The sequence below is a fragment of the Alosa sapidissima genome, chromosome 5 (assembly GCF_018492685.1).
Source record: "Alosa sapidissima isolate fAloSap1 chromosome 5, fAloSap1.pri, whole genome shotgun sequence".
NCBI lineage: Eukaryota > Metazoa > Chordata > Actinopteri > Clupeiformes > Clupeidae > Alosa > Alosa sapidissima.
The window spans coordinates 19,584,994-19,604,346 of record NC_055961.1 but is presented as its reverse complement, the minus strand read 5'-3'; the positions used below and the strand labels follow the sequence as shown (position 1 = coordinate 19,604,346).

At 44.5% G+C, this 19,353-nt stretch overlaps 1 protein-coding gene and 1 long non-coding RNA gene across 4 annotated transcripts in view; one reads left to right on the top strand and one right to left on the bottom strand.

Annotated features, from left to right (window-relative positions):
- The window catches only part of LOC121708836, a 139,007-nt gene that overhangs the window by 54,535 nt on the left and 65,119 nt on the right, over positions 1-19,353 (bottom strand). The window lies entirely within an intron of this gene.
- Positions 1-19,353, top strand: part of LOC121708831 (protocadherin Fat 3) — a 70,657-nt gene that overhangs the window by 30,488 nt on the left and 20,816 nt on the right. For all 3 annotated transcript variants that reach the window (XM_042091751.1, XM_042091750.1, XM_042091752.1), the window contains exons 7-21: positions 663-731; positions 854-990; positions 1,370-1,645; positions 2,274-2,484; positions 2,690-6,781; positions 7,210-7,406; positions 9,628-9,781; positions 10,100-10,333; positions 10,697-11,089; positions 12,247-12,461; positions 12,959-13,096; positions 15,693-15,836; positions 16,957-17,154; positions 17,497-18,349; positions 18,761-18,892. In XM_042091751.1, coding sequence (XP_041947685.1) covers positions 663-731; positions 854-990; positions 1,370-1,645; positions 2,274-2,484; positions 2,690-6,781; positions 7,210-7,406; positions 9,628-9,781; positions 10,100-10,333; positions 10,697-11,089; positions 12,247-12,461; positions 12,959-13,096; positions 15,693-15,836; positions 16,957-17,154; positions 17,497-18,349; positions 18,761-18,892 — 7,443 coding nt within the window. The remainder of the gene's footprint in view (positions 1-662; positions 732-853; positions 991-1,369; positions 1,646-2,273; positions 2,485-2,689; positions 6,782-7,209; positions 7,407-9,627; positions 9,782-10,099; positions 10,334-10,696; positions 11,090-12,246; positions 12,462-12,958; positions 13,097-15,692; positions 15,837-16,956; positions 17,155-17,496; positions 18,350-18,760; positions 18,893-19,353) is intronic.

Below are 19,353 nucleotides of genomic sequence, written 5' to 3'. Positions count from 1 at the left end.
GCCCCCCATTAACGGAATTCCACGAAACTTGGCATGCATTCAGAGGGTGTCATAATGATCCTACACTTCCAATTTGCGTGCAGTTTTGACAATGTTAGGGCACAGATACCTACGATTACAACACCTCATTTTTACTGAAATGAGTGGTTATAGAATGGGTTTGAAATGGCCCCTTAAGATCAACATACAAAAAAAGGTGGTCCTCCTAAACCCTATGGTTCTCGAGATATTCACAGAAAACTGTGTCCGCCCTACCCTCCTTTCGGGGGGTCCAGTACAGCGGGGGAGCTACAGATCAAAACAAAAAACAATGGTTCCATGCTATCCTTGTGGGGCTAAATGCCGTGCACCCCGGTCTTTCAGTGTCCCGGGAATCCTTGACGAAAAATTGGCCATGCGAAAAAGAAAAAAGGAAAAAATCTGACTAAACCTATATGACTGCCGCTTCGCTGCGCGGCGGTCATAATTACACAAAATCATTTTTCTAGTTTAAAGTGTTTTGTGCAGCTGTAGTCTGCTGACAGACTTTGCACTTTGCCAGCTAAATAAATAACGGCCCCTTGACTTCAAGACCCAGATGAATTTTGAAGTCCCTTGTGTCTCTTCACTCTGGGAAAGCGTAAAAAAGCGATCTTTCATTATAATTATCTATATGTTCCCAGGTGGTCGCACATCTCAAGAGATGTTCTACATACCTCAGACCCCATGTGCTAACTGCTCTATTGAAACAGGTGTGTGTGTATTACCGTTACACATTTAGGAATTGCCGGTACAGTATGTGCTGTATTTATGTAGTTCTGATATCTGTCCAGTCATGTAATTTCATCTTTCTTTGTTTGTATCTTAAATACAGGAAGTTATGATGGCCCGTTTGACATTAAAAGAGGAATGGGAACCATTGTGATTGCGAGGCCTTTAGATGCAGAGGCCCAGTCCCTTTACAACATGACTGTACAGGTCACAGACGGTACAAACACAGCAACCACTCAGGTATGACTCTATTTCCTGTATTGTAAAAACAGAAACATTAGGCGGGGATCACATTGGCCAGCGGCAAGCGGCAGTGGCAAGCGTAACACAACGCTCAGACCATAATAAGTTCTGTCTCATTCCTAAGCAACACAGACGGTTTGCCTAAACTGATAATTGAAAACGCTCGTGTTGCACTTTGAAAGTTGAACCAAGTTCAACGCTCAGCTTGTGCAACGCTAGCGTTACGCCAGCACTGCCACCGTTCTGCTGCTGAACCATAGAGAACAATAAGAAACCTGCCGCTTGCCGCTTGTCAGCGTGATCCCCCCCCCCCCTTAAAGTTATCCAACTAGATCGTTCGACATTTCAAACAGATGACCTTCTCTCCCATACGCAGGTATTCATCAGAGTCCTGGACAGCAACGACAACGCTCCGGTCTTCTCCCAGCCTTCATACGACATCACCGTCTCCGAGGAGACTCCAGCGGACACGGAGGTCTTAAGGGTGTCCGCCACAGACCTGGACAAGAGAGCCAAGCTGAGCTACTCCATCCATGGCAGCGTGGACCCAGCCAGCATGAGGATGTTCCAGATCAACCCCGGCACTGGCGCTGTGTACACAGCCGACCGGCTGGACTTTGAGGCCCGCACTCAGCATGTTCTCACCATCATGGTAATCACTGTGTTTATGTATTCATATGTGTAGGCCTTTACTTAGGCGAAGTGCAATATACAATGTATAATATATAGTGCCATAGATGTTTGGTGTGTGTGTGTGTGTGTGTGTGTGTGTGTGTGTGTGTGTGTGTGTACTGTTGTGTTTTAATGTGTCTGTGTTAAAACAAATTCCCTTTCAAGGACATTAAAGTTTTCTAAGTCTAAGCATTTAGTCTGCAATGAATGAATCATATTGTTTTTTCAGTACCTATTATCCATCTGTTATTTTATTATTTTTAGCCGAAAGCTCAGGAGACATGCATTTCTCCCCCTGGCTCTTTTGTATGTGTTTGCTTTCATGCCTTTATTTTATTTTTTCCAATCAAACTGCCCAATGGGGATGATTAAAATTCTGTTTTATATTTGTAGTTTATTAAGTTGTGTTTACCCAGTGTTTGATGTGATTTTTTTTTTTACCAACAGCCTAAGAGATATGCATTCATTTTCATAACCTCTGTGTATGTGTTTACTTTCATGGGTTTGTTTTTACTTCAAACACATTACCCCATGGGGATAAATGAAACTTAGTTTTAATTATACTGTGTATCAGGATCTATTTTGTTTTCTTTTCCTTGCTCTTGAAGGTGAAGGATCAGGAGTTTCCGTACTACAGAGATCTGGCTAGAATCTTTGTGGTGGTGGAGGACGCAAATGATCAAGCCCCTTATTTCACAAGTACAGTGTACGATGGGGTGGTCTTCGAGTCTGCTGCAGTTGGAACGCCAGTCCTGCAGGTCACTGCACTTGACAAAGACAACGGGAGAAATGGAGAACTTATCTACTCTGTTGAAGCAGGTGCGTTTGCCCCACACTACTCACCCAAATATTGGAATAGGAGTCAGTATATTCTATTATTATCTTCTATTGAGGAGTTAGTATTCTATTATCATCAACTATTCTTGGTGATACTACTATGTAGTATAAAATGAATGAGAATGTTCCTGCTATTAGTTTCTCTCACTTTCCTTTCATTATGATATGCTCTTTTTCCCTCCACCAGGAAACACAGGGGGTGCGTTTAACATCGACCCACTCACTGGAGTCCTGTCTGTGGCCAGAGAGTTGGACCTCACCTCGGTAGGATACTACACGGTCACGGTGCGGGCGATCGATGGTGGCACGCCGCCCCTCAGTGCCACTGCCACAGTCAGGATCGCTGTCGCTCTGTCCGTCATCTCCAGCCCCAAGTTTACCCAACAGGAGTACCAAGCTGAAATTACAGAGAACGTAGCAGTAGGGAGCTATGTCACCACCGTCAGTGCGATCAGCCGAACGGCACTCATCTATGACATTGTCCAGGGAAACAGCGAAAGGAGATTTGGCATCAACCGCTACACTGGGGTCATTACGACGCAAAGGCTCCTTGACTTTGAGGCTTCGGCATTCTACACCCTTATCATTGAGGCGGTTAACATGGCAGAGATAGCCTCCAATGCCACTGTCTCCATACAGATAGTGGATGACAATGACAACCCGCCGGTGTTCTGGCAGCTGAGGTACACAGGAACTATCAGTGAGGCTGCACCCGTTAACAGCGTGGTTATGAGTGAGAATGGCAGCCCGCTGGTGATCCAGGCTGTGGATGCAGACCGGAACCAGAATGCCCTCCTGGTCTTCGATATTGTCGAAGATACCGCCAAATCGTTTTTCACTGTGGATTCCGGAACAGGATCGGTCAGGACCATTGCCAACTTAGACTACGAGACCTCCTCAGAGTTTTACTTTCGGGTCAACGTGAGGGATAGTGGGAGGCCTCAGCTGACTGCTGAGAGACTTGCAGAGGTTGTCATTAAGATCACAAACACAAACGACTCTCCCCCCAAGTTTTCCCAGGAGGCCTATGACGCCGTCCTGCTCCTCCCTACCTATGCTGGTGTGGAGACCCTAAGAGTCGAGGCCTCTGACCCAGACTTGAGTGGACAGGGTAGTGACCTCATCTACTCCCTGGCTGACAACAGCATAGACCAGTTTGCCATGGACCCTTCAACCGGTGTGCTCTCGGTGAGAAACAGCAGTCTCTCCAAGGACCGCTACCGCTTTAATGTGAAAGCTTCCGACGGGCGTTTCTTCAGCACGGCATTGGTGACAGTGGTTGTGAGGGAATCCATGGACAGCGGACTTGTTTTCAGCCAGCCTTCCTATGTGTCCTCAGTGCTGGAGAACAACGTGAACGTCACCACGGTCGCTGTGGTCAACGCCGTTGGCAGCCGGCTTAACGAGCCCCTGAAGTACACCCTCTTGAACGCTGGGGTTCGCTTCGCGGTTAGACCCACATCAGGAGTCATCCAGACCACAGGGATACCGTTTGACCGTGAGGAACAGGAGTCGTATGACTTGGTGGTGGAGGCTAGTAGGGAGTATGACCGATTGCGAGTGGCGAGGGTGACTATTACTGTTCAGGTGGAGGATGTAAACGACAATGCCCCAGAGTTCATTGGCTTGCCATACTACGCCACTGTGCAAGTGGATGCTGAGCCTGGCTCGCTAATTTTCAAGGTGTCTGCCACAGACCGTGACAAAGGGGTCAATGGAGAGGTGTTCTACACACTGAAAGAGGAGCACAGGAACTTTGAGGTCAACCGTCTAACTGGTGAGCTTCTCTTGAAAAGGTCCTTCGATGCTGATCTGTCAAACGTTGAATATAAAGTGGTTGTCCTTGCCTGGGACGGAGGCTATCCGTCACTCTTCACTGCTGTGGATGTGCCTATAACAGTCGTTAACAAGGCAATGCCTGTTTTTGAAAAGCCCTTTTATGGAATATCAGTCCTAGAGGACATCCCAGTATCGACCCCTATTCTCAGCATCAATGCCACCAGCCCTGAGGGTCAGAATATCATATACACAATTGTGGACGGAGACCCCTTCCTTCAGTTTGACATTGGCTTCGACACCGGGGTCATCAGTGTTGTCTACCCTTTAGATTTTGAGGTCAACCCCTACTACCGCTTAACAGTGCGATCCACAGACACTGTTACGGGGGCGAGGTCAGAGGTTGATGTGGACATTGCTGTGCTGGATGTTAACGACAACGCTCCCATCTTCGAGAAGTCATCTTACACAGCCACGATTGCTGAGAATTCAATGATCAGTTCTGCTGTTCTGCAGATCTTGGCCACTGACAAAGATTCGGAGAAGAACAATTTGATCCGCTACCAAATTTTGTCCGATGCCTTCAACAGCACAGAGTATTTTATTGTTGACAGCAGCAGTGGGCTTGTCCTGACCACCCGCATGCTTGATTATGAGCAAACACAGCGTTATGGCTTCATCGTAAGAGCAACAGACAATGGGGACCCTGCACAAAGCAGTGAGGTTTCTGTCACCGTCCTGGTCATTGACACTAATGACAATCCTCCAGCGTTTAATCAACCACTCTACGATGCCTTTGTGAGTGAACTTGCTTCGAGGGGCCATTTTGTGACCTGTGTCCAGGCGTCAGATTCAGACAGCTCGGATGCAGACCGATTGAGATACAGCATCCTCTCAGGAGACGACAGGATGAACTTCTTCATGGGCGCTGAAACGGGAATCATCACTCTATCCAATCAGCGTCGACAGGGAATGAAATCTCTCTACAACCTGAACGTGTCCGTCTCTGATGGTGTGTTCACGAGCACTGCGCAGGTAAACATCCGCGTTCTTGGGGCTAACCTTTACAGCCCGGTGTTCAACCAGAGGTTCTACCTGGCCGAGGTGAGAGAAAATGCCCCAGCCGGTTCCCGGGTTATACAAGTGAGAGCAACAGACGAGGACTCTGGGCTCTTTGGACAGATTGTGTACTCGTTCATCAACGACATTGGGAAGACTCAGTTCAACATAGCTCCGGACGGTCTGATCACTACAGCACAGAAGCTTGACAGAGAGAGCCCGGCGAACAGAGACATAGTGCTAACTGTAATGGCGTTGGATGGGGGAGGTCGAGCGTCCTTCTGCACTGTTCGTGTGATACTTGCCGATGAAAATGACAATGCCCCTCGTTTCCGTGCCGTGGAGTACAGGGTGAGCATCAAAGCGAATGCCCCCATGGGCTCTCTGGTGACTCAGATCCAAGCCCAGGACCCTGATGTGGGGACTAACGGCCGGGTGAGTTACTCGCTCTACAGCGAGGCCCGGCTTCCCCTTGTGGATGTTTTGGAGATAGAGCCGGACAGCGGCTGGATGGTGACCAAGGGCAGCGTGGCGCACCTAAGAGGAACGGTCTTGTCATTCTTCGTCAAAGCCACAGATGGAGGAACCCCTGCCAAACACTCCCTTGTCTCGGCCTTCATCCATGTGCTCCCTCCTGAAGCAACCATTCCCTCCTTCACCCAGCCTCAGTACTCGTTTACGGTACCAGAAGATACGCCTGCAGGATCAGCGCTGGGTTCCGTCTACCTGAGCCTTGGTCAGACCGGAATGTTTGCCGTGGTGAATGGAGAAACCGTGGAGAGCAATCTCGGAAGCACGTTTCTAGTCGAGCGAGAAACAGGACTCATCCGGCTAGTGAAGGCGCTGGATTACGAGGCTGTCAGCAACTTCCGCTTCAAGGTCTCGGCCACTATGAGGCAGGACTTTGTCGAGTCCATCTCCGTGGTGGACGTGGAGGTGAAGGTCCTGGACATCAACGACAATCAGCCCACCTTTGAGACGAGCTCGTACGTGGCCATGGTCATGGAGGGATTGCCCATTGGCACCAGGGTGATCCAGGTGAGGGCTCTAGACCCCGATTGGGGGTCCAATGGGCAGGTCACCTACAGCCTTGGGACGATTGATAATGCAGTGATGGACCCGATATCTAGTACCAACTCGATGTTTGCTATTGACAGTAAGACAGGATGGATCACCACCGTCGGAGTATTGGACCATGAGACGTCCCCCTCTTATGCTTTCAGCATTGTGGCCTCTGATCTCGGGGAGCTTGTGTCGTTGTCCTCCACAGCTGTGGTGAGCGTTACTGTTGCTGACGTGAACGACAACCCACCAACTTTTGAGAGGGACTACTACAGGGGTGCGGTAAGGGAGAGCGACCCACCTGGGGAGGTTGTGGCAGTCCTGAGCACCAGAGATGGAGACACTTCGGACCAGAACCGCCTCGTCAGTTTCCACATTGCAGGTGAGAAAAAGCTCATCATTATAAAGTGTGTATGTTTTTGTGTTGGAAGATGTTGAGAGATTTGCTTAGGACAGTTGAAATCATTGAGTGTGAGGCATTGATTCATATCTAAGGTGATTTCCCTTTTGTTTCCCCTTTGCAATGTTGCAAGTTGGTTATCAATATAAATATAAACAATTAAACATATTATGATTCTGTGGTATGATGGAGCAGCCTTTGCACCGACTATCGGTCTGCTCCGAACCTACCATTGGGGGTCCATGGCAATTTGATAAAAGCTTCAACTAAATATCAGTCACCTTTATAATTCATTAACCTTTGTGTTTTGGCACATGTACTGTAATCTGGAATTACAATGTGTATTATTAATCATTATTAATCATTAATGTACTGGATGTCTGTTTATTTTTCCATATATATTTCCATAGGTGGCAATCCCAAAGGAGCTTTTGCTCTCACCCCAGTGAAGGGAGAGTGGAAAGTGTTTGTGAAGCGCCCGCTTGACCGTGAAGCGCAGGACCTGTACGTCCTTAACATCACGGCCAGTGACGGCCTCTTCATGACCACGGTGGGAGTTGAGGTCACAATCATGGATGCCAATGACAACAGCCCTGTGTGTGAGAAGGTGTGCAAATGTCCCTTTCCTATATTCCTTAAAACATCATACAGTTTTCACATGATGTCATTGTTTGAATTTGAAGCTGTTCTGGTAATTAAATAGTAACAAAGACGAAGTCGTATACATGTACAGTGTTACCTTACTTACTCACAAAAAGGTATTTTTTTATTTAGATGAAAGCATTTATGTAAGTGTTGTACCAGAGGTTCTCTATCATAACTTACACAAGCTAAATACATCAGGACTATATTATACTATGAACCATGTCCAGGCAATCACATAAGTATGTTACATTGTTACTTTTGTAAGATGCACTCTAGATCAGTGGTCTCCAACACGGTGCCCGCGGGCACCAGGTAGCCCGCGGGACGGCTATGAGGCGCCCCCAGCGCACTTTCTAAAAATAGCCAACAGGTCGCCTGCAGATCACGCTCTAAAAACATGCTCCATTGTGAAGTTTTCAATAGATATTTAAGTCTAGACCAGAACCATTTTAAGAATGTATGTAGCCATACATCTGTAACATTAAATTGATATTGGTGATACCTTACAAATTGTAGCTGCGTTAAATTTTAGCCTTTGGCTCCAAATCCGTTTCCCATTCAATCTTTAAACAACAACGGAAGCGGAGCGCATACACGCTGCTCGCACGCATAGACAGTAAAGGGGGAAAAAACGTGCTTGTCTGGTGTAGCCAATGGAAGCATATCTTTGCTAAAGTTCTGTGGCCATTCCATGTTCGTCAAATACGGTTCTTGCATGATTGTTCAAGGACTGAAAAACAATTGCTTTAGCTCACAGGCCTTTTCTCCTCCGTAGGCAACTGCCGTATAATAGCGCTGAAAATGTTATAGCATGCATGACTGAGCAGGACTGTGCATTACCCTTTTTTGTCAGATCATGGATCATTTCAGCTGTGCAATAACTTTAAAAGGAGTTTTCATATGTTAGGGTGGTGTGGGCGATTACTATTGAAATGTTAAAACCGAATTGTCCACTGAAATCAGAACTTAAACAACCCCTGAATTCATAATGGTGGGTGGGTATAAATTGGGTAACCCAAATTATTAATTGCACAAAAAGATAGTTTTTTTTGTAAAACAAAAAAAAAATAGATTAGATTCCCCATGCAAACTTTGAAATTAACAAACTGAACAAAAATATTGGTAGTGTTGCATAGGTTATTGATATTAAATTTGAAAATACAGTTGCTTAATATTAGGGTTGCAAAGGGGCGGAACATTTCCGGTAAATTTCCGGAAACTTTCCGGAAACTTACCATTGGAAGTTAAGCTGGGGAATTTTGGAGATATTCAAAATTGGAAACTTTCATGGAATTAAAGGAAATTCTGGGAAATAATGGGAATTTTAGGGAATTAACTGGGAATTTTGGGTAATTCATACAAACTGTTTCATATACAAACATTAACATTTTGTTTATGTTCGTATTTTCGCTTAGCTTAGCATACAAAGCTAGCTAGCATGCTAGTGGGAATCCCATTCTCTGCCTATGGTTTACTAGCGTGCTAAACTAGCAACACTGAACTGCCCAAGATACACCACTCAACAACATTTTTTTCCCACGCACATGAACGCACCATAGGTTTCCTTTATGTCTAGCCTATGCTGATTGCTGTGTGCATGTGATTGACTTATGTGCAGGGTAGAAATTCGACTGAAATTGCATTAAATCAGATTGTTTTAACTAATATTATGCTGCAAGATGGGGTTTTGTCCACTACATTTAAGTTCCCTGTTATAGACTAGCTTGCCATATTAGAAATTCCCAGTTTATTCCCATTAAATCCTGTTTATTCCTGTTAATTCCCATATATTCCCTTTAGTTCCCATGGAAAGTTTCCAACTTTGAAAATTCCCGGGAATTTTGCAACCCTACTTAATATATAAAGACGTATAGGCCTGCATAATCTTGATAATTTAAAAGTAAAAATCACATAGGCCTATTATTTAGGAGGACTACCCTCGCAAAAAAGGGGTGAGGGTATGTTTGTTTTAAATGAGTAGCCCTCCATATGATTTCGGGTCTTCAGGTAGCCCTCATTCCCAAAAAGGTTGGAGACCCCTGCTCTAGATAAAAACATTAACTCTAGATAAAAAAGGATAACTACAAACATGTAACATAAACATGTGCTGTAAGTATCTTTGGTATGTGTATTTTATTACCTGCCTGTCTTGTGAGCTGTCTCTGTGGATGTCGTCGTGCCAGGATCTCTATGAGAGCTTAATCCCTGAAGATGTGCCCATCAACAAAGGCATCCTAACCGTGGTCGCCACAGACAATGATGTTGGCACCAATGCAGACATTCAGTATTCACTATTTGGCATTGGAGTGGAGGACTTCTATATGGATGCCAATACAGGTACAGTATCTGACAATTCACTTGAACAAGAACTGAAATGAGAACTGAAAGGTGTTTGTTTGGCCTTTGTTGTTGTTTGTTTATTTGTTTTATAGTTATAGGAAGTTCATTCAGTAACTTTTTGACTTAAACCTGCCCATATGATTGCTGTGTGTGTGTGCGCAGATGTGTGTGTGTGTGTATAGTTGTCTGTGTATTTGTGTCAGTCTGTGTGTATGTATGTGTGTGTGTGTGTGTGTGTGTGTGTGTGCGCATTCGCATGTCTGTCTGTTTGTCTGTGTCTTTCTAATAGCTCTCCCCTCTCCTCCTGCCACTCAGGTGAGTTGAAGATAGCCAATGCCCTTGACCGGGAAAGGATTCCCGTCTATAAGCTGATAGCCCAGGCTGCAGACGGAGGGGGCCTGTTCTGTCGCTCCGAGATCTCCCTGACTGTGCTGGACGTGAATGACAACCCACCCTCCTTCACGTTCACTCAGTACCTGGCCAGTGTCTTTGAGAACGCCTCTCCCAAAGCGCTCATCACTCGGCTGCAAGCCAACGACCTTGACGAAGGTTAGTACACACTTTTATCTGTATTACTTTTGTGTGTGTTTGGGTATCCTGGAATATCTGTTTAGATTTTGTTATTAGTTTGGGGTATCAGTAACTATTGATATAAAATACCTTATTTTGAGAATAGTCATCTAAGTCAGGTTGTGTACTTATCAATTAATCTAACCCTCAATCCTTATCGTGATAGCCCATCTAAATATAGTTTGATACTAAATTCTACGTTTTCCTTTGCCGTGTAACACTAAGAAAATGTCTGAACATCTTAGTATTCCCTAACGTATTGTCCTTTGAGGTGATGGAGCCTTAAGGCATTAAACATCTTTATTTCCTGTTTGTTTGTTTCTTTGTTTCTTTGTTATTTAGGTGTAAACAGGAAGGTGGTGTACTCTCTGCTTGACTCTGCTGACGGCGTGTTTTCCATCGACGCCTCCTCTGGTGTCGTTGTTCTGGAAAAGTCTTTGGACAGAGAGTCGCAGGAAATGTTTAAGATCAGGGTGCAGGCGTCTGACCGCGATGCTGCCGAGGGTGCTCTGTCCTCCGTGGTGGACCTCACCGTCATGGTTCTGGACGTCAACGACAACCCACCCGTCTTCCAGAAGCCGGATTACGCCGTCACCATTCCAGAAGACGTTGCTGTGGGCGCCGAGGTGCTGCGAGTGTTTGCCGCGAGCGACGATATTGGAGCCAATGGCGAGATCTATTACAGCATCCGCTCTGGCAACGAGGAGGGGAAGTTTGCTATTGACGTAGCCAAAGGTGAGAGGTCAGACTTTAAGGAAGTTTGCTATCGACGTAGCCAGAGGTCAGAGGTCAGACTTTAAGGGCCACCAGTCGTCCATGAAGAAGCATTGTAAGTTAACGCACCTCTCCAGGCCGATTTGGGCTGGGTGCAGGATCGGAAACAATCGGTATTCAAAAGAGTCATAGGTCACATCATATAGCTCCCATTTATAGTGTTAACGTCATTTGGTTTGTGACGTTTCGAGCCGCCAACTTTTCCTCAGACTGGTGTGTGGATCATCTTTTTTTTGAACACCAGTCATCCTTAAAGCAACACCAAAGAGTTTTTTGTACCTTAAAATAATGTTTCCAAAATCGTTTCAGTGGTTCATCAACTCGTAACAGGGTGAACGGCAATTCTGCATTCGCTTCGCGGCCCTCTATCGGCTACCGCACTATGTACAGTAAGTTTGCCAGATCGGGTAGTGGATCTGTAGTTCGATGGAATGAGACATAAGAAACTACAAATTTGACTTGCATCTGATGTCGCAATACATCGTACTTTTATAAGTCATGCAAAATATTCTACCTTGTCTGTGGACATGTTATTTGCAAAGCCGGTGCTGGATAAACAAATCGTGCGTGCAACAGAGGGAATTTTTAATAGTAATTATATGCCCCAAAGAATAGAATTTTATTTTACTGTCGGAGTGACTTGATAACACCAGTGAAATACTCTCGCAGTTCTCAGAAAGCAGTTCTGTTGGTGATGTTTTTTGCCTGCAAATGTTGCTTTGTAGGTGATTTTGGTTTGATGGTAAATAGGGTGGGTTGTTGATTGGCCACTCTGGGAGATCCCATACCTATATCACTAGAAATGTACCACCTCTCTTGTGTATATCTGAAATTACATGTAATTTACTAGTCTCAGTAGTCTACAGCTACCAGGCATCTCCCAGGAGAATGCTAAATATTAGAAGTGGTTAAAGTGAGGTACGCAGGAAAAGGAAAGAAATCCACCATTGTCTTTTTGGCTCCCAAAAGCGATTCAATTATTATGTTTCAAACACTTTGGTGTTTGTCAGGTACACGCCCCTTCGTTATAAAGCACTTTGGGTATGTGATAAAGTGCAATATAAATGTAATGTGTTTGTGTGTGGTCTCTGCTCTCACTGGCCCCTATCCTTGCCCAGGCACCATCACCATAGCCGATGATCTGGACTTCGAGGTGTGTAAGGATTACTTCCTGAATGTGGAAGCCTGGGACGGCGGGAACCCACCCCTGAGCACCACTGCAATGGTAACCATCGAGCTGATGGACGTGAACGATAACGCCCCCTCCTTCAGCGAGGAAATATACAACGTAATAATTAGCGAGGACGCCAGCATCGGGGAGACAGTGATCAGGGTAATTAATCCAGCTTGTTAATGACTACTAACATAGAGTTTTAAATCGTGCATGAATATGAAAGATGGAAAGTAAGGCTTTGAAAGGAGTTGGAAACTAAGCTAGCTTTTAAGGTGTTGTCATAAATGTCCTTGCAAAATCATACGTTTTATAATCAAATGTTTCACATTTCTGACAGCAGATGTGTTGCTTGCTCTATGTTATACTCTGCCTTTAATTGTGTTTTTTATTATTTTCCTGAGTATGTTTGTGTCTTCACTTCCTAAAGAATGCTGTCTGTGCCGCTACGCGTGGGTTGTTTCTCTACACTATTTACATGTTTTTAATTTTTCTATCATGAAATCACAATTGAAATAAAAGCTTTTAAAATATTTTTGTGAAAGAAGAGTGCCTTGGATTTGCTTTTTCTACTTAATTTGAATTCCTGACCCCAATGAGCACCTTTAAACATTTTTTTTATGTCTTATATTTGTGTGTTTGTGTTGTTTGGCTTTTAGTTGATGGCCGAGGACATGGACAGCCAGGTGAATGGACGCATCACTTACTCCATTCTGAGGGGCGACCGCAGGAACCAGTTCTGGATTGACCCCATAACAGGACTCCTCAAAGTCAACAAGGAACTAGACAGAGAAACGGTCAGACCCTAAGGATTTAACACTTTGTGTTGGACATAACAGTATTTCACACTTTACTAATTTACTTTCCATAACTAATGTTTATGTGTGTATTACAAGCTAAGTATTCTACTGAAAAACTATACTCATCAGTGTTGACATAGAATATAGTCCAGTAGTAAAAGGGTTACACCCGGAACAAATTAGTAACAAGCTGAATTTTTCAGGATATGTTCAGAATACCTTTAGGAATGACATACTAAAAGTCTCGTGAATCCCCCTTGTGCTCTCTGAGATATTCAAGATGGCGTCCAAAATGGCCGCCATTTGGAGATTTTCCGTATCTCTGGCTTAAAACCTGATACAAATGTAATTAAAAGGTCAAAATATATGTTGTTTAGGGTAAGTAAGTCAAGTTCATCATTAGTTTATTGAATGGAGACATTTCATAATAATAAATCACTTCAGTCATCATCCTTATCATCAGAAATTGGTGTTGATTCTTCAGTTTCTCCCTCATCATCTAGTAAAGCTGGCATTGGTGCTACATTATATGAAGTCAGCATTATATATAATATTATGTGCTATTACATTATAAAGGTTATAGAGGGAAATTTGCGGTCTCATTGTTGTCTAACTATGCGCTCAGACCAAGAGAAAATCACTTTTGTCACTGGTAAAATGCAGCTGCTAAATAATAAATCTGTTGTTTTTGTCGCGCAAGTCGCTCACGACATGAGAGATTTGAACCTTCTAAGTTCACATATTTTTCATAGACATTAAGATGGTTTATAAACATGATCAAATGTATACAGAAATGCCTGTAGCCTAAATATGCTTTAAACCTTGCCATAATAGTTATTCCTCTTTTGCCAAACTCTGAATTAACAAGGAATTCTTATTTTAACTTAGCTTACGCTAGCTGTTTTTTGGGTCACTGTACCATTTCAGCCCACCTTGGAAAAAGGCATTTTTTTATGTTCAAAAAAAGCCTTTTTCCAAGGTGGGCTAAAATATTATTTCACCCATCCAAATCCTTATTTTGTTTTTGTAAAATAAATCAGAAAACATATAGTTTGTACACTCAACATTTTTAATCCTTATGCAGTGTATCTGTAGCAGGGTTAATGTTGTTTCCCTGAATTTCCCCACGAGTTGTGCTTTTCTTTTTGGAGTTTTTGTATTTTCTTTATTTTCCCACGGGAATCTAAGGGTAAGGGGGTGTGATGTAGGTGTTACGTGGGGCTATGCTCCGCGAAAATTAACTTTTAACTACAGTAAGTGTCCCACTACCCCAGGCTGGCTTGTCAGATTTCACGCAACAGGAGCACCTGAATGTGATAGCCTGTGTACGAAAATAAACAAATTCAGTAAGACCCAGTTCGAACGTCATGTTGCATTATTTCAACTTTTCTTTTAAAAACACAACGCAGAGGATATTTATGGAGAGCAAAATACTCCCGTTACATATCTATCAGTAGGGCTACATGTATTGACTATTGACACTGGTTTGCTCACTGCGCTAACTAGCATAACTCATCTTTCTACATAAAGCCAAATGGTAAAAAATGACACTGAACTACCTGTTTATACACACAAAACAAACAATAATCTCCCAATTTACATAATATGAATCTACATACTTAGTCAGTGGCTGAAAATAATTGAAAAGAGGCTCTATCTGAGGAGTTCGAAAACACCAAAGTTTTGAAGCGACTTTATCTGAGCCACCTTGAGACTGCACAGATGTAAGTGAGCCTTATTCAATATTGACAAATGTGATTGGTGCCAAATAAAAACTAACATAATAAAGACATTGTGTGATTAGACAAAATAATGAATAGCATTAGACAGGCCCCTCTTTTTCAAAAAAATTACAAATTTACAAAGTTACAAATGGGCTTAAATGGTGCCTGGGCTTAATGGGTACACTATGTGAATTTTGTGTCACATTGACCTTGTAATCTTGGTTAACTTTAATTTTAGCAGTGTGTCAATGGTGAATTTGGATTCCTTGTATGAAAAAACTTATATTTAAACATTTTTATTGCATTTGTATTATGTTTTAAGCCTGAGATATGGAAAAATCTCCAAATAGCGGCAATTTTGGACGCCATCTTGAATATCTCAGAAAGCACAAGGGGCATTTACGGGGACTTTTAGTATGTTATTCTTAAAGGTATTCTGAACATATCCTGAAAAATTCAGCTTGTTACTAATTTGTTCCGGGTTTGACTCAATTTTGAGCTAATGCTCTTGGACTAATAGCTCATTCAACTTACACACAGACAGATTTGGAGGTTGAAGAATATGACGTATACCTTCATATACACCGAAATCACAAATACAGTATAACAAATACCCCTCTGATATGAAATTAAATTTTAACTGGTGTGTGTGTGCCTGTATGCGTGCATTTGTGTGTGGCAGCTCTCTGGTGTTTGTTTTGGGGTTTTTATAGAGCTGTGTAGCTCTGCTGTTTCAGTGCTTTTTTGACACCATTCTGTCTCCTCGGCTTCGCCTCAGAACCTGTTTTGATGTTTCCTTTTTGTATTTTTTATTTATTTATTTTATTTTTTGCTGTAAATGTCCTTGTCTCGTGTCCCCACTCTCCCAGGTCTCCAGCTACTCCCTGGCTGTCCAGGCGTTTGACAGCGGCTCTCCGGCCATGTCCTCCACCGTCACCATCAACGTGGAGATTTCTGACGTGAATGACAACCCGCCCGTCTTCTCCCCAGCCAATGCCACTGCTGTCATCCAGGTGGGCACACCGGTCTCACCTGCTATCCCAGAGTGCCTCCAGCCGGCATCAGCGGGCACCACAGAGTCCTCCATCACATACATGCCCTCTCATATCGAGGATCACCTCAAAATACCACTTGGCATAAGCACCTCAACATACCATTTGGCATAAGGATCTCAACATACAGTACCATTTGGCATAAGCACCTCAACATACCATTTGGCATAAGCACCTCAACATACCATTTGGCATAAGCACCTCAACATACCATTTGGCATAAGGATCTCAACATACAGTACCATTTGGCATAAGCACCTCAACATACCATTTGGCATAAGGATCTCAACATACAGTACCATTTGGCATAAGCACCTCAACATACCATTTGGCATAAGGATCTCAACATACAGTACCATTTGGCATAAGCACCTCAACATACCATTTGGCATAAGCACAAACAGATGTTGAGTGTTACCTGGTATCTGTATCTAAATGCCATTATGTTGAGTGTTACCTGGTATCTGTATCTAAATGCCATTATGTTGAGTGTTACCTGGTATCTGTATCTAAATGCCATTATGTTGAGTGTTACCTGGTATCTGTATCTAAATGCCATTATGTTGAGTGTTACCTGGTATCTGTATCTAAATGCCATTATGTTGAGGGCACCTGGTATCTGTATCTAAATGCCATTATGTTGAGGGCACCTGGTTCCTTTCCTATTTATATGTGTAGAGCAGGGCTCTCCAACCTTTTTTCCTCCGAGAGCTACTTTGACAAAATGGACATGTTCGAGAGCTTTTATGTTAGTGGTAGCATGCCATGTACAGTATTCACATAGCTGATCTCCACCCAAAATGAATAACATTTGTATGCTTTTTAAAGGTTCCTTTCAACTCATTTACCTTCTCTCTTTGTAGACTGTGAATTTGATTTCATAGGAATTTTAACATGTGACTGGGTTATCAGATTTATGAACATCTTCCTATTTATATGAGAAGAGTTTGTAAAGCACTATTCAACAATTTGCCACTTTTTGTGGTCTGCTTTTATTAGGCAACTAGTTTTGGTGTCATCTTTAAATTCAATATGATGGAATATGGTCAAATGAACTTTGGTCTTTTGGGTTGAACTGCAGTTGGACCAACCAGTGGGCACCAGCATCCTGAAACTGATGGTGACGGACAAAGACTCGCCTCGTAATGGCCCTCCTTTTGAGTTCAGCATCCTGTCTGGCAACGAGGATGGAACCTTCGTCATCGACCAATTAGGAGAGCTCCGCTCCAGCCGCATGATTGGTCCAGAGACCACCAGAGAGTACACTTTGGAAGTCCAGGTGAGATCACTGAAGAAATTTACAGCATCTGTTTTATTTGCTCTAACCGTAAATGGGTTCAGTTCTGATGAGTCAAACTGGCTGGTGTCATTTGGAAAGTTATTCTCAACATGTGATTTTGCTGCATATAGATGTGCACAGTATACCTATACTGTAGTTCTGTTTTTTTTTACTTCAGTTGTTGTGACAGCATATACAGTACAGCAAAAGAGACAAAGTTAGCTATCTTACAGAACATTGAATATGCAGTTGATGAATATTCAACACCAGTTGATATTCTTCTGTCTTTCTATGGGTGCTTGTTTATTGTTTGTTGTTGATATTGTCGTTGATATTGTTTAGGCGAGCGACTCGGGGAAGCCTCCTTTATCGTCCAGCTCATTTGTGTTTGTGCGTGCCATCGGGGACAGCCTGTTCAAGCCTGTGACCAACCCCCTGGACATCAGGGTGGTCATGCCCACGGACGCGTTCCCTGGCGGCGTGATCGGCCGCATCTTCGCTACCGACCGCGACGTCAACGACGTCCTCTCCTTCACACAGCGGCCGCGGCCCAAGAGCCTGTTCAAGATCAACCGGCAGGACGGCAAGATCGTGGCACTGGCCGGCCTGGAGCCCGGGCGCTACTTCCTGAACGCCACGGTGAGCGACGGCCGCTTCTCGGTGACCACCGACGTCACTGTGGTGGTGGAGCAGGCCACGGACGAGATGGTGCGCTCGGGGGCTACTCTCCGCTTCCAGGACGTCAGCCCTGAGGACTTCGTGGGGATCCACCTGCCCAAGATGAGGGCCATCCTGCAGAGCCTGGTCGGGTCAGGGTCCACCACCACCACCACCACTGTTGCCGCGGGCAACGTCCCCCCGCCAGGGCAGGACCCCGTCCACCTGCTAAGCGTCCAGCCTGTGGGTCGGGGGGCGCTCCTGGAGGTTCTGCTGGCGGTGGAGAGCCCGGACGGGGGGTTCTACAGCCCCAGCGAGCTGGCCCTGCGGCTTGGGGACGTGGGCGAGGCACTGAGCGGGGTGGCCAAGCTGGTGGGCGTTCTGGATCAGAGCTGTTCGGGAGGGCTGGAGTGCTCAGGGGACCAGGTGTGTGAGCAGAGCCTGACGCTGGACCCCAGCTCACTGGTCACCTACAGCACCGCCCAGGTCAGCCTGGTGTCGCCGCGCTTCACCAGGACAGAGAGATGCACCTGCCCAGGTAGAGCTATTACGGCACATTACTACTGTTTCTGCCGTTATTGTTACCACTGCAGCCACCTTTAGCAGAGAGCTGCACTTGCCCAGGTAGAATTATCACTGTACTATTGCAACTGTTTCTGCTGTGAATATTGTTACCACTGCAGCGACTGCAGCAGAGAGCTGCACCTGCACAGGTAGAATTATTACTATTATTACTACTAGAATTACACACACGCACACGCACACGCACACACACACACAAGGAGAGTGACTTGAACAGTATTGAAAGTTGAATAAAAAATAAATAGTGATAGTCTTCCAGGGGAATGTCTTTTTTTCATGACCCCTCTGTATTTCCTGTGCTGTACTGTGCTGTGTGTGTGTGTGTCTGTGTGTGTGTGTACGTGTGTGTGTATGTTTGTGTTCACAGGAGGTGCGTGTCCAGTGCCCCTGGAGCTGTGTGAGGGACAGGCGTGTCCGCTGGACATGCAGTGCGTGCGCACTGGCCCCACAGCGCCCTCTGTCTGCCAGTGCCAGCCTGGCAGCCTGGATCAGTGTGCAGGTCAGGGGCAATAACAGCACCCTTCTGACTGTCTATTAATTGCCTCCACCAAGGATGTTATGTTTCTGGTCGGATTTGTCTGCCTGTGTAAAGGATTGCACAAAAATTGCCTTTCATTTAATCATGAAACGTAATATGAATTATGTAGAATGGGGCCAAGGAAGCATCCATTTATTTTTATGCACTGACTTCAACTGGGCGACTTGATGGATTTATTTTCTCTTTCCCTAACATAGTGAGATATGGCACTTGGCCTTGGCCTGCATTCTGCTGAAATGCCCTTTGAGAGCCCTTTAAAAGTGATGATTTGTTTGTGTTTCCGCAGAAATCATTAGATGGAGATATTAATCGCTGAGTCGCCGTTTGAAGATTGATGATTTGTTTCAGAAATGGTCGTTTTCATAAGACAGGAATTAGTGTGATGTTGAGTCATGCTGTCTAATTGTGTGCCTCATTGTTTT